General features: G+C 40.3%; 2 protein-coding genes across 3 annotated transcripts in view; one reads left to right on the top strand and one right to left on the bottom strand.

The window, feature by feature from the left end:
- Nucleotides 1–15626, top strand: part of LOC6576835 — a 209536-nt gene that overhangs the window by 122726 nt on the left and 71184 nt on the right. The gene's annotated exons all lie outside the window — the stretch shown is intronic.
- Nucleotides 1–15626, bottom strand: part of LOC6576841 — a 50240-nt gene that overhangs the window by 16239 nt on the left and 18375 nt on the right. Inside the window, exons 3-9 of the mRNA XM_015165390.3 lie at nt 15191–15561; nt 14486–14658; nt 12297–12362; nt 10434–10574; nt 10170–10299; nt 4098–4234; nt 765–909 (exon numbers count right to left, since the gene is read on the bottom strand). Of these exons, the coding sequence (XP_015020876.1) occupies nt 765–909; nt 4098–4234; nt 10170–10299; nt 10434–10574; nt 12297–12362; nt 14486–14658; nt 15191–15561 (1163 nt within the window). The remainder of the gene's footprint in view (nt 1–764; nt 910–4097; nt 4235–10169; nt 10300–10433; nt 10575–12296; nt 12363–14485; nt 14659–15190; nt 15562–15626) is intronic.

Below are 15626 nucleotides of genomic sequence, written 5' to 3'. Positions count from 1 at the left end.
TAAGATTGTATATCTACAAAAGAAATTATTCAACAAATAGATTCTCATAATATTGCCCACATTGCAGCGCAGCCCAAGCGCAGCCGCTGCTTACTGCGCAGTTAGCGGAGCGCGTGCTTATAGGTGCATGTGTATGTATGTGTGCATAAAAGAAGTCCAAAATGATTAGAATATCAGCTTGGAGGGTTCAGGGTATCTCCTAGTCGAGCAGTCTCGACTGGAGCCTTCTTACTTTACTTTTAATTTGCGAACAGCAGTTGAGGACATACAAAACCTGATATACCTCAAATCATGCATTAAAGATAGCCAAGAATACAAGCAAATCTCCACCCCCATTGCTACTCAGGTTACGCCCTAAAAATGAAATCAATTAATGGGTTTTTATCTAAACTTAAGAAAACTGATAAGTATACATATATGAATATAAATATATGTATATAAATGAGTATTCTATATATGTAAATTTTTGTAAAATAAATACGGTTTCAATTTCAATGAACTCAATGTATATTCTAATTGCTTGTTTCCATTAACGGCTAAAAGATTTGTTGCTTAGCTTCAAACGTCTAATTTTCGTTACAATTTGGGTGTGATTCGCTGCATATTCTATCATCTACATCTTTTCATGGCCAATAAGAAATAGGCTAACATTTGGCTATTATATTCATATGAGTCTCTATACTTCCGTAGATTATTCGGTTTTGCAGGATATCTATATAGTCATGCCTATCCTTTCAGTTTAGCTGCGACATTGGAATACTTACGCAGTTAACAACGGGCGGCAGCAATGAGGCTGATATGGCAACGCCAATCAGCGGCCCCGCAGAGCCCTGGAGCAGGGCGACGGCCACCCCAGTGCCAGATGTTAGAGCCCAGAGCACGCCCATCCACAAAGCGCGCACATTGCCCCTGCAAGCGGAGAAACAGAACAGAGAAACAGAGAATTATATATATTGAAAAGCCAAAAGAGGAATTAATTAAAAACACAGAAAATGCCACCAAATGACAAATGCCAGCTGTGAGCCGAACGAAAATTGAGTTAAGTTTGAGCTTAAAGCAGAGAAAGAGAGAGAGAGAGACCAAGAGAGAGAGAGAGAGAGAGAGAGAGAGAGCTGGACGAGCGACGGCTGTAGCTGGCATTTGCTTATCTGCGCTGTCAACTGGACACGCCGCCAGGTGGCGCTGCATGTTCACGCTGTTTTTTCATACTTTTCATTTACGTTTCCCTTCCACTCTCTCTCCCTCTCTCGCTCTCTCTTTGTGCTGGCAATGCGCAACTTTGTCAAGTGTCAGCGGCTTTTGTTATCAGTTCCGGCAAGCGACCTTGTCGCCGCTGCTGCAGTCATTTGGTTGTGAAAAATGTTTTGGAAACTTTTCATTGTGCTGGCTTTTGATTCATGCACCTCATTTGCGCCTACATGCCGGCTTCTGGCTTCTATTTTGCAACTTTGCTTGATTAATGGCCCACGACTCTGGTTACACTTGCTATGCTATGTAATTTCTTCCCATCCCCTTCACAAAAAAAAAGTGATACATTTCACTTTTTTTTTATCAACGCAACAACTTTATTATGCGCCGCAATTTGCGCTCAATTATTGTCGAACTTCGCGCCTGTCCTTATAAATTAGCAGGTGAATATTTCACCTTTGCCAAGGCACAAATTTCAATGGAAATTTCGAGCTGTGGAAGAAGAAAAATTAGAAGTGATTCGGTTGAAAACTTTTGCAAATTTGAATTTACAATTGAGGCATATATGGGCTGACTATGGGCAAGAGTGGAAGTATTCTCAATAAAACAAAACACTCAGCTTCTTAAGTTATTAATAATCGAAAGTTACTAAAATTTAATGTAAGATTTTCGATTTATTTTGGAGTCCCCGATATAATATAATAAATCATAGTAAAATAATATTTATTAGTATATATTTTTTTATATTTAAATATATTTAAATTTTGATGTTTATAGCAGTAGAAAAAATATTTTGCTAAATTAAACTCAATAAAGTAAAATTTTAAGGGGTGTACCTATTATTTTCATCATGAGTGTATATTAAAATAATATGTATATATCTACGTTCATTGTCCTTGATTAAATTTATTTATATTTATTTTCTTATAAGCATTATTTCAGTATTTGTATAAAATTTGATTGATTTATTGTGACATTTATTCTCATTTTGTGCCTATTTAAAATTAATCCCAAGAACTTTTCCAATAAATATGAAAGATAAGAAGTCGCATATTGAGACTAACAAGAAGTAGGTTATTAATCTATTATTATTATATTTTTATTTTTATTTTTATTTATTTATTTATTTATTTATTTATTTTATTTTATTGTATTTTATTTTCTTTTCTTTTTTTTTATTTATTTTTTTTGTCTGATTATTTGAATCGTGCTTCCCAGAATTTTCTTTATATTCTATATCTACTGCTGGCTCAGTCCAGTCCAAAACGAATTCGATTTATTGTGCATGCATTCCATTCAAAACCGAATTACAGTGAAAACAACCACAAGCGGTCGGTTATCAGGCAATGTACAGTAAAAATGCCAGCAATTATGGGACCGCAATTCGACAAATGGCAACGACAGAGCTGAATGTGTTTATAGAGCGAAAGGGAAAGAGGGAGAGAGAGGAAAAGATAACTAACATATGTACAATAGGAGTGTGTGGGAGAGGGGGAGTGTTGATTCGGCAATCAGAGCGAGGCAAATGCGAGCGAGCGAGCGAGCCTTTTGTTAATATTATGATGATTTGTATGTGGAGGGCTTTGTATTGTGTGCGTGTATGCGCATGTTTGACTGTAGGTCCGCACATTTGGCTGTCAGATTTGGGCCTGTCTATCTCTATTTGGCCACGGACAGTCCGTGCCTCGGTATTATTATTTTAACAATTTATTTTGCGCAATTAACACAATTGCCGACACACATTCATTACGCGCAGCTTCCGGCAAAATGCGCCTGAGCTTAATTTATTGTGAGCCAGCGTGAGTGTGGTGCACTAGCTGTGGGTGTGAGTGTGTGCGAGTGTGTGGGTGTGTGTGGGTGTGTCTGAGTGTAAGCCCTAAGCCTAAGCCTGCCTATTTGGCCCACTGGCATAAGAGATTTACGCAGTCGGCACGTGGCATCCTCAAGATTTGCGCTTTGTATCGTCTGCCAAGGCAGAAGCAAACAGACAAGCAGACCAAAAAAATGGCAGAGGAATAGACGATGCTATAATAAATGTCTGCTCATATACTAGCCGACTACAGTAGTCTCTGGCTGTGACGGGTGTTTGCCTAATGAGCGCACGCCTCACATTTCGCTCCAGCTGATCAGATTAGTTGAATTATTTGCAAGTAATTTATTAGGTTTGCGCTCATAGATTTCCCACTGAGCCGCCAAAACTTTTGGAATTTGCATGAGCCGATGCGTAATTAACATACTTAATGGATTTCCATTTCCATTTTCCATTTTCCACGCGCAATGCCAGTAGCACAGCTAAAAAACTAAACTTGAGTTTCATAATACTCTCAGCATTAATTGACAGCGAATTTAAATCTCTCTGCCTCTCTCTCTCCCTCTACCTCTCTCTGCTGTTTCTATTTGTGTTTATAGCATCTCATATCAATTCGGCTTAGTTTCTCATTTTTCAGCTGCGCTAATTAGTCGGTCGCTTGGGCAACTAATCTGTTGAGAGCAAACACTGTTATTCCATAAATTCGACTCGCTGCCACCTGTGAGGTGCGTCGTCGGCTCATTTGAAATCCCATCAATGGCAATTGACAGGCAAGTCAGCATCGAAAAACAGCTCAGCTTTTCCTTTGATCGACATGTCGATAATAATATGTGGGCTCTTGAGTTCAAAGACGATGCTAATTGAATAGCTCTCGTCGTTTCTTAAATAAGACTCGGTTGGGCTAATAAATAAGGGGCTATCCAACGGCAAGCGAGCTCAGTTCCCCAAAAGAGACCAAAATAAACTCTGTCTTAGATTTCGAGCTCAGCTAATTTAGTTGAAGACGTGACAAATTCACAGCAATCGGCATCATTTGTTTGTGTTGTTGTCGTAGTTGTTGTTGTTGTTGTCTAGCTGATTAGCATTGATTGAGACTCACCTGCCACGCATCTCCTCGGTGGGCCAATCCATATTCTGGCCCCAAGGCATTTCGGTGGTGCCCAGAATCAGGCCGAAGCAGAAGCCAAAAACACATGAGATGAACATGCCCAGGCTTAAACTAATAAAGCCAACGCGCTGCAAAGCAAAACAAGAGAAAATCAAATGAATTCAATTTGCATTGTAAATGTGAACGGCTGACAGATACCCTCTACTCTAGTTGTAAATAAAACATTCATATTTGTGTCGATATGCAAAATATCGAGTAATTGCTAGAGGACTTCAATAAAATCAATCGAATAATCATGAATTCATATTATTTTTTAAATAAAGAAAATTTAAATAAAAAAATTAAAATAAATAATAAACATGATAAATAATTTTTATTTGTAAAAATTTTTTAAGAAATATTTAGTAAATAACAAGTAAAACGAAAAATAAGATATGGCCTTGCTTTTTTTCAAAGGATTTTGTAGAAAAACATATTCCGAATATAATACAAAAATTTATCCCTCTGCATCTGTTGAATTTCCTAAGCAGCTGCCTCATCTTTTCAGCTCAGCTCGAATGCTCAGCCTTCGCTGCGGCAAATCTGCTTAAACAGATAAATGTTTCACTTTTGAGTGATTTTTAAAACCCATTTAAATTTCAGATTCCATGCTAACGAGCTATTCAGAATTATTCCCATTTAGGCTGAAAAACATTTGGTAAAATATCCTTATGTAAATTTGCAAATCCTCGTGATCTGTGTTTTTGGAGTTGAATTATAATATGGCTCGCTTGACTATAATATATATATGCATATAGAAATAGATATAGATATATGACAGATATATGCTGTATATTATGGAGTCTTTAACAGAATCCTTTAATTTCTATCACATTCATTCATCAATTTATTTTATTATATTTTTTTGCATTAAGAATCTACATTTTTATACCTACGGAAATAGAATTTTGTACAAATAAAATAGTGCAAGTAAACTGAGGGTCTAAACAGCCAGACTCTCACTAATCTATATTGATTTCGCTCTAGATTTATATCTGGTAGAGTTTCATACATATTCTGAGAGCCTTTGCGTCTTTGTAGAGAATCAATAATTGTCTCAGCTTTCGCTTGAGAAAAAAAATGGTAGATATTAAATTTGTTCGTTGTGCTGCAACATGGTGTAAGGAAGACAGAGCCACTGACAGAGATAGATAGATGACCAAAAAGTGAGAGAGGGCGAGAGAGAGAGAGAGAGAGAGAGAGAGAGAGAGAGAGAGGGAGGGAATGCCAACTGACGCCAGTCAGCGACACTTTAAGCGATAATGTAGCATAGCTTGCAGTGTGCTTTGTAAGAGGGAGAGGGAGAGGGAGAGGGTGAGAGAGGGAGTGTCAGAGAAAGGGAATTGCGACGTTAGGGCAGCGAGAAGCGCAGCGAGTGGGTGCGTGACATGTTAACCCAAATTTGCAGCCACGCAGCATAAACTGCTTTTGGCAGCTGCATACACAAAAGGAAAATGTTCTAATGTCAGCCAGATGATGTCGCCAACGACATCGTCGTCGTCGTCGTCGTCGTCGTAGTCTTCTGGTCCAACCTCAACCCTCAATGCAAACTGCCAACTGCTTAAATTTGCCGACTTAAAACTTGAAAGTAAACTGCATTTAAAGAGCCTGCCACAGCTCCATTTGCCAAGAGGCATTAAAGCAAAGTGCAAGGAGAGGACTTGTAAGTTTCTCTGTTGATGTTTTTCGTTGTCTTTGGGGTGCCAGTCACCCCGACAGTCCCTGCGCCTCCTGCCAGCGCTCACCTTTCACTTGCACGTACAGCTGGGTGTAAACAACCCGCCAGCGGCTCACTGGGCGTATGAGTAATGTGTAAAGCAATTGCAACAACTTTAAATGGCGTGCAAATATTTTATAGCTTGCATACGCATTCATTTCATGTGTGTGTGTGTGTGTTTACTGCCTGCAGCTGCACAAAAAAAAAACAAAAACAAAAAGTGCATTTCAATAACATTTAACGACTCCTGACAGCTGCTGCCATAAACATGCCATAAGGACAAACCATTTAGTTTTCATTTTGCCAAAACTTTATGATTATTTACCAACATTTTTATTTCTTTGTGCATTCCTTTTAAAATTGCAATTGTTTTTTTTTTTTTTTTTTTTTCTCGACATATTTTTAAATATTGTGCATATTTTGCGTAGGGCTCTCGATTTTGATGTGGCCCATGGGCCGAGTAATTGGCATTTTTGTGTGAAATAGTTTAAACGCTTTTCACAACATTTTCAAAATGACTTTTTCAAATATTTACAAAAAAAAAAAAAAAAAATTAACACTAAACTAAGCAAACTCGTTCACTGCCTGTCTCTTTCGCTCTGTCCACTGGCACTTTATATTTTTGTGCTTAAAATCATGAAATAAGAAAATGTTGCATTTTAATTTACCAACGCTTAGATTAGGGTGGCTCACTAACTGAGATTTTTGCAATATTTTCGCTGATATTTTTCAGAGTTTTATTTTTGCCTTGAGGCAGTCTAACTGACTTCATTTCAACTCGAACAAAATGTAACATTTATTTATTTATTATTTTTCTCCCTTATGCTTGAGCCACCCTACTGTGGCTGCTGCAACTAAGCCTACCTCACAAGCACCACAAAAATTGCGACAAAATATGCTCGTATATTCATTTCAATTAAAATTTAATTGAAGTACACGACAACCAACAAGACATGTGCTTAGAAATACATGTGTGTGTGTATGTGTGTGTGCGTGTTTGCCCTCTGTGTACGTCTGTGCGTGTGGTGTCTGCAAAATGATGTCAGCAGACAGCCCAAGTTGCCCCAAGGGTGAGCCGGGGTGAGCTGGGCTGATCGGGGGGCGGTGAGGGCGTCTGAGCCGCAGTCATTAAAAGCGCCGGCAAACGTGTTTGCCTTATATTTGTGTTTTCTTTTCTCCTCTTCTCTTCTTTTATTTTATTTCACTTTTTTTTCGGCAGCTTCTATTTACTTTCAATTATGATGTCTTACACGTTGTGAATGTGTTTAGCACACGGCGCACACCTGTGAAATTTATAAAGTTATTCAGCGGACACAGACTCGAAATATCTTTTATCTAGCGCGGCCCCAGAATTCAAATGCTTGCCTCATGCTGCTGGTTGACATTTATGGCAACGGAAACACTACAGACTGAGACATAGATGGAGATTCAGATAGAGATAGATAGAGAGAGAGATAAAAGAGAGATAGAGAGCGAGAGAGAGAGACAGACATAGGAAGCGCAAGTGCTGCAGTTGACGCTAAGTTTTATTTGCGTCGAGTTTGGATAAATCCTTGAGTGGTTTCTTTCTTTTAATTTAAGTAGCTTAAGTCTCTGGTCAGACGATGAACTCTTGGCTCGGCAGGCTCTTATTTATAGATAGTAAACAGAGCTCGAGTTGTATAAATAGCAACATTTTGAATTTGTACAGACATTAAGGACAATTTCTTAGAATTTCGTGGAACAGCAACACCTCAGCGAGCACCGGCAAAAGTAGCTGCAGGTCGGATAAAATTAATCCCTTTTATCCGTATGAATTAGGCAACACATTTACTAGGCGGAAGCTGAGCAATTCGTGTGCTAAGCCCGTGTAGATTAGTTAGAAAATAAGTGCTGCATGCTACACAAATTATTTCGTGCTCTTTATAAATAGCTCGACTCAGGAGTCAGGGCTGGCGCTGTTTTCAAGATAAATAAAATGTGAATAGAAGCTGTCAAATTTACGCCAGACTCAATTCAAAGGAAAGAGCTTTCAAGTTAAATTAAAAGAGGTTATCATTGGAGCAACAAAAGGCTTCCTATGCTTGAGTTGGAGTTATTTTAAGTATGATAAATCATACATGTAGATAAAATCTGTAGGTAAACTCCTTTGAGCTTTGAGCATTTTATTCTGATTCACAAAGGTGTAAAGAATACCTTTCAACTTCTCTTAAAGTCTGCAGATCAAATATACAGATATAGAATAAATAAATATAGATATATGTATGTATCAATGAGTTTGCTAGCAATCCACTCATCGCTCTCTAGCATATCCACACTCTGTTCGCTCTCGCTCTCAGCAAGAGAGCTCACCTCTTTTCGCTTTTATCTTCTATTGAGCGCCTTGGCTTAGGCTGTTCGTGTGACGCTCTTTTAACGAACATCGTTACGATTAACGTTCGCACAACGGGACTCAGTGAGTGAGCAAAGACCCAATGCAAACGCTCTTCACATTCACACTCACATGCACATGCACACAATTCACGTACGCATTTAATATGTTGAACGAGCACTCGCCGACACACCAATACATACACAAAAAACGTTTAGCTTATACGCTTTACTTTTACTCTTCAAACGAATGACAAAACGATCGCCAAATTTGCATACAGTTATTTGCGAGCTCAGCTCTTAAGCCTAAGCTCATTTACTCAGAGTGCACTCACACACATGAGCGAACGTCTGCTGCGCATTTGCCGACGTCTGCCAGAATGAAAAACAGTGTTCAAGTGCGTCGCAGTTTTGTATTAAAGAAATAATTAATAGACAAATTTAACTAAGTAAAGAGAATCATCAATGATTGGTGTCCGAATTGTAAAAATATTTACATAAATGCACACAGACTTACATAATAACACTATATGTATGTACATATGTACATATGTATGTTTGATACTACAAAAGCTATTAATGTCAAATATCAGGAAGTTTATGAACGCACGGTAATTACTTACTAAATGCGATTACCTCGGGCTGTTCAATCCATTTCTGTATGTAATGAATGTACATATGTATATGTGTGTATGTAAGGCATTATTTCTAGCCTTCAAACGTCAGATTGTGAGTCAGTTTCACACGTGAAGCTATGAACTCCTCAAATTTCCTGATAATAAATGTTATTCTCTCTAAATCCAAAGATAATGACAGCTAATAGACAGTGATTGCACGTGAGAAAGATGCTTAAGAAAAGAAGGAGATGGATGTGTAAAGAGTCTTAAAGAGGCTGATTTAAAATTAGTAAAATGCATTAAAGCCCCCAGCGATTATTAAAAATATAAACTATTCAAGCACTTAAGGTGCGGATTGACACATCAACAAAAAAGCTAATAACACATAAAATTTATAGTTCGATTAAAATTGATTTTTTATATTGGACTTTATAGACGTATATAAATCTCTGATCTTTTTCTAACATTTTTTTTTTTTTTTTTTTTTTTTTTTTTTACTTTTTTCTGTTTTTGTCAGTGTACTCCACACAACTGCATTTGTATGAATTTTAATATTAGCCAAAGCCTGTCTCACACAGCTCCCAACTGACGTGAATGAAAAGAAATCGAATATTGAATAGGTCCCCCGACTCTATTCACTAAGGTAAAGCTATGCAGGCAATTAGTTGCTCAGCGCGGAGAGCACATTCTTTATGGAGAGAGCGAGGGAGAGAAAGAAAGAACTGTGCGAAGCCCATTTCTATATACATACATCAGGGGGCTGTCAATAAAGAACTCAAACCGAGCGACGAGTGTTACCACAAAAGTGTTGAGAATTTGCAACAAATTCGTCGAAAATATTGTCGTTCTCGTGTGTCTAACTGGGAGATGCCAGATGAACGGGATGGCAGATGGGAGGCAAGAGGCGGGAGGTGAGACGTGGGAGCTGGTAGCCTAGCCTTTCATTTCCATTTGCATCTGGCAGGGGGAGGAGAGGCAGCCAAACGAGCTGCCAACGAGCTGGCATAACAATTTTCGTCGCTTGGCTTTTATTATTTTCATCTGTCACTTTTCCATACATAAATCAGTCCACAAAGCGCCAAAGTGTGCTGCGAATGGATTGCATGGGCCTCGACAAAGCTGCATTCAATTTTTGACTCGATCTCTATTTGTTTTTTACATTATTTTTCTATTTTGTTGTTGTTGCGCGACGTTTGGGCAAAGGGCCGCTCAGAATGTGCTGACTGCCAGAGACAGACAGACAGACAGACAGAAATGTGAACGGAACACAAAAGCGAGTCGAAATGGCTTTGGCCAACCGCAGCAAATTTCTGCTATAGCAACAGCTGCTGCTCCACTTACCATTAGCTCTCTATCCGAGATAATTGCGCCAAATGTAATTGACATAACGGGACCCATAAGCGGGGATACCAACATGGCCGCAACAATATTCGGTGAATTATTCTCGACCAGACCCAGGGCGGCCAAAGAGCTGCAAGATGCAATCACACACACAGATAGAAAGAGAGAGAGAGAGAGAGAGAGAGAGAGGGAGACAGCACACACATACACACACACACTAACATTAGCTTTGCCTTGAATCTCACATCTCGGCTCTGTACTCACTCGGCGGTTACAATTAGCAGCAAGTAGTCAAAGGAGAGGGAGCCACCAGCTCGCACGCCATCCACGACCTGTTTCACGGTCAGCTTGGACTTTATCGATTCCACAAAGTTGTTCCACTTGGAAGTATCCTCGGCATCATCGCTGCAACAATTTCAATTTCAATAAATAAACACCATTTGGTGTGCATAAAACCTAATGACAACTATTTATAGCAGCCATAGCGAACACTTGTGCAGTTGTCTAATTGAAAACATTAACTCTAAATTATTTTGTCCTATTTTTAGGGAATTTTTACTGCAAGAAGTTGGCTAGTTGTACCTGGCTTAAAGTTATATATCTGGACAGATTTATGAAATTTATTCAGATCAACAGACAGATTGACTCAGCTTGACGCCCTGACTATTCATACTTTTTTCGGCTTGCCACGCCCACTACCTCTATCTTATACTTGTATTTCCGTTAACTATAGTCCGATTTCCTATCTTTAAGGGACTCCTCTGAGTCTTTCTCTCTATAGAAATGATTTGTGGTGATTGTTGTAAATATTTGGAAAGTATTCAAATAGAGGATTATCTTTCATTTTTATAGGATCATAATAAAGTGGCTTAAGACATAGGCAGATAAATGATGTTTGATTTACATAATTATCGAACTCATGGCAAATCGATAAGTTAAAACTAACTCGATTTAGCATGACCTAGAGAGAGCCAAACATATATAAAATCTAAATAAATATAAAATATGTTCTATCAAGCTATACATATATAAAATTGTTATTAGCTACACATATATAAAATCTATCAATAATAAAAACACATGGAAAGACAAACGAAATGATAGACAGGCAACTAGATAAACTGGAGTATATTAACTTGGCTAAGAAACATGCTTTCGCTTGTTTGTATTTAGCCAGAGTTAATTTTAATAAATGAACATATTGGCTCGATAAATTCTCTATGCAATTGACATCATAATTAATGCCGTATTATGGATGATTGTCTTAATAGAGATCATAAGCTTTGGCAAAACCAAAAACAGTTTCGATGGCATTGAGGCCTTGAAGGCCTTTCGACCATAAATCTCCGAGCCAAAATCAACATAAACGAATTGTGCTGTTTATCTTAAATGCATGTCGCTCTGCATTCAAGCAAAATGGCACGAGAAAATTGCATGTAAACGAATGCAAAGTCATAAATTATGTGCACTGAGCAAATGCATTTAACCTTTCGACAGGGTTAAAGTACCTAAATCGTTTGGCTTTCATATGCAAATTTCATCAGTTTTCACTTTTTGCTCGAGGCGCTGGCACAATGCTCACAGAATTTGGACGGGGGCCAAGTTCGATGGCTCGATGGGGATGGGAGTGTGAAAGAGAGAGATAACTAGAGAGAGTCGGCGACCTACTTGTCGCATTGCCAGCAGCCAGAGCAACAAACAAAGCCGCCGAAAGTGAAAGACAACGGGTGAAAGTATATGAAATGACAGACGCCTTTGCTACGTGGACAAAAAGGAATCAAAGAAGGCGCTCAAATTAGTTTTTGCAAAGGGCAAACCAAGCCAAACCAAACCAAGCCAAGCCAAGCCAAACCAAGCCAAGCCAAGCCAAGTCGAGTCGAGTCGAGTCTTGTCGTATCGCACACGTGTCTCAGCCAGACAAAGGTGCTTAAATTAAAATTGTACAAGCGAGCAGTCAGCAGCCACAAAGGAAACGTATGCTCATACAAAGACTCCTGCTTCTACTCCTTCTACTGCTAGGCCGGCTCCTGCTCCTGCTGCAAATCCTACTCCTGCTCCAACTCCTGCTCTGATTCCGATTCCGTTACTAGACTCTAGACTTGAGCTGCTGCCCTCCACTTCACTCACCTGTAATCATCGCGCAGGTTGGAGGCATCTGTGATGGCATCGTAGCTAACGCTGCACGGCAGGACGCTGTGAACGAGACAAAGAGAGCAGAGAGTGCAGATTGAAGTGCTGCAGGATATGCATTTGAATATGGAAATATTTTTGCAGCTGCAGCTGCAGCGGCAAGTCATGCGTGTGGCATTGTGCACTTAGTTGACTTGGCCAGTCCAACTGTCAGCAAGTTGTTGCTGTGGCTGCCTGCAGGGCGGCAGCTGCAGCTGCTCCAGAGTATCTGACTGCACTTAATTGCATTCTGTGCACATTAAACAGCTTAAATATCACTTTTCTCATCGAATCCATCCCACATATACAGAGCTGCCTCCGCTCCGCCTCTCCTCTCCTCTGCTCCTGGACTGATTGGCCACACCTTTGGCTGCATTTTAAAGCACCTCCTTAATGTCATTAAATGATTATCACACCTGCTTCGCCCGCCTGTCCCTGCCCCCTAGCAGCAGTCGTCCTTGCTCTGTTTCACCTTTCGTTTGTTTCGCGCGGGCTACTTAAGGCGCTTCATTGTTTTGTACTTAAGGCCAGGCAGCCAGCCCGTTGGCTAAACGGTGGGTGGCACTGGTAGGGGGCGGAAGGCTTCGCATGGCAGCTTATTTCACATGCAGTGCATTCAGCCCCGACTCGAGTGCTGCCCCCCTTCAATTAGCTCAGTTGTCTTAATAAGAATTCTGCTTTTGAAAAAAGAAACCAGCTTCAGGCTAAATTATTATTTTTCCGAAAGGAAAGGAATTTCTCACAGACACTGGGCGGCATAAGTATTTTGACAATATCAAAGAATATCAGCTAGTGTTAACTGTAAAAATTGCTTGTTATACTGTGCTCAAAATGGAAAAAAAAAAAAAAAAAAAAAAAATTAGTACAAAGATTTTGTGAAAATATTTGTCACCCCTTGAATTTACCTCTAACTAACATGTTTGGGCGCTGAAAATGGAAAGCCACGATATAGTAGTTTTAATTTTGATTGAATGTAAGAAGGAAATAGAACAAAAAAAAAATTTTAAAAAAAAATTAAATTATTCATTAAAAGTAATACTCAAAAATACAAAAACTTCATTTTGTCAAAATACTTTTTTCGACCAGTGTATCTAACTAATATGGCTTTATAATTTCTATTTTGCATATAACACTATCTTTATTAGCTTGGACACAAGAAATACAAAGAACATACAAATCTGAAACTTTGGATAGTTTAGTGCAAACCGTATTTTTAAAATTACAGAAATTATTAGCCGGAAATTTTCTATATATGTATAAAAGTTGATTGAATTTGTAATGTTAATTAAATAGGAGTCTTCCCGTAGTATAATATATAAGATTGAATATTTAAAGTGGTCTAACGAACAAGGGAATTATAATTATCAGATAAGTTGTTACGGAAATTAGATGAAATAAATGAACTATAGTGGCTGAGAGATGAAAGAGTGAGGTAGAGTGAGATCAAAGAGTCGAATCATGATGTGTAAAGAGTCATGATTAGTGAGAAAGTCTGCATAGGTACGAATAGACGAGGTACGAAAAGTGGGAGATGAAAGGCGGAGGTAGGTATAGACGATTGAGTTGTAAAAGAGTTAATTTTAAAATAATATATCAGAGCAGCCACGCCTCATGGCAAGAGTGTGCCTCCCACACAGACAGACAGGTTGAGCAGCTTGAGCATAAGTTAAACTTCAACTAAATTTAAGTTTAGCATAATTTCGAGCCATTTGCATTTCATCGTCTGCTTTTGTTGCTTCATCATCCTTTATCACTCCTGTGCGGTTGGTTTCAATTCTCCGTCTGGGGCTGTCCAGCTGCAGCCAGGCAAATCGATTTGCGGCACGCCCACACGCCCGCCTGTCTCTCAGCTGCAGCTCGTCTACGTGATTATCGCCCAGAGGCAATCGAAATATGAACCCAACATTTGTTGGCAAGCCCTTAAGACCCTGGCAACTGCACTGCCCGTTGGCCAATGGCCGCTGGCCGCTGGCTGAGCTTAAGCTGCATTTTTTATTAAAACCTAACCGGCCAGAAGGAGCGCTGCAGCTGGCAAATGGAAGTGAGAATGGGACTTGGAGCAGCTGTTGCACGGCAGCATGGGCGACTTGTTGACTTGCCTGGCACGTCTGCCTCTTGCCGTTCGGTGTTTCAATGTCTCAACTTACCTGACACTGGAATTCAATTTGGTGCCAATGCCCAGCTCCGTTAGACAGTGGAGCGTCGTCTCGCAGGCATCGCCGGCCTGCAGCGGGAAAACGACGTGATGGAAATAGCCTTTTTTGCTCGTCGTCCAAGTGACGTGCTCAATTTCGAGCTTCGCCAGCAGCTCCTCGAGTACCTGGCGACGGAGAAAGCAAACAAGTTGAGGTTAATACAAGAAACACAGGCAGGCGACTCTCCCTGATTATGAATCTGAATCTGTATCTGTATCTGTATCTGAATCTGAGATGGCCATAGTAGAGCTCCCACTGTAAAGCAGCGACCATCAATCTCTGCTCGCGCTTCTTCATCTGGTTGATTATCCGGACTCGGAATCGGACTTAGACTCACTCGGACTCCGACTCGAGCTCTAGTTCGGGTATCCAGCTGTTGACCCACACTTGTTGACCCACGCTCATTCATCAAAATCTGCGTTCGACTCGAGCCGAGACAATTTGAGCGCCATTTTACATTGTTAACTTAACACCCCGCCCCGCCCATTCCGCATCCTACTTCCAGCCCACACTCTAGTGTGCACTGTGCACTGTGCTTCAGTCACGTTCCGTCCGGTTAAGTGCATTCACAACAGGCACAACAGGCATCGAGCGCCCTTGTTCCGCACCTAAGTCAGATAGCTTTAAGTGCTGCCCAGTCTTGCCCAGTGGACTCACCTTTTCGAGCGGCACCACTAAATTACGTCTGTCCAGTGGCACAGCGGGCGTACCACTCGCAGCGCCACCACCTGACCCACCTGGCCCACCTGGTGCGACCCTCTTAGCAGCTGCTGCCCCGCCACGTCCTGGACTGGCGCCACGCCCAGCGCCGGCCATGCCGCCCACGCCGCCGCCGCGTCGATACTTGGGCACATTCTTGTCACGTAACTCAACTTCGAGTCGGAGTATTGCGTTGTTATTTTCCGGAAGATTGATGTTCAGATTATTATTACCACTGGCCATGGGATGGCGGCCATGGCCAGGGCCAGGACCAGGGCCAGAGCCAGCCACACCGCCCGCCGGCTCAGTTAAAACATTATTTGAAGTGCCTTTTGAGTAAATTGAAAGTTGATACAAGTACTAGAGACATTCACACAGTTCCTGTCAACCTAAG

This window comes from Drosophila mojavensis, unplaced genomic scaffold (assembly GCF_018153725.1).
Source record: "Drosophila mojavensis isolate 15081-1352.22 unplaced genomic scaffold, ASM1815372v1 contig_36, whole genome shotgun sequence".
Lineage (NCBI taxonomy): Eukaryota > Metazoa > Arthropoda > Insecta > Diptera > Drosophilidae > Drosophila > Drosophila mojavensis.
Note: the sequence above shows the minus strand (reverse complement) of the source record. Positions and strands in the feature narration are given on the sequence as shown.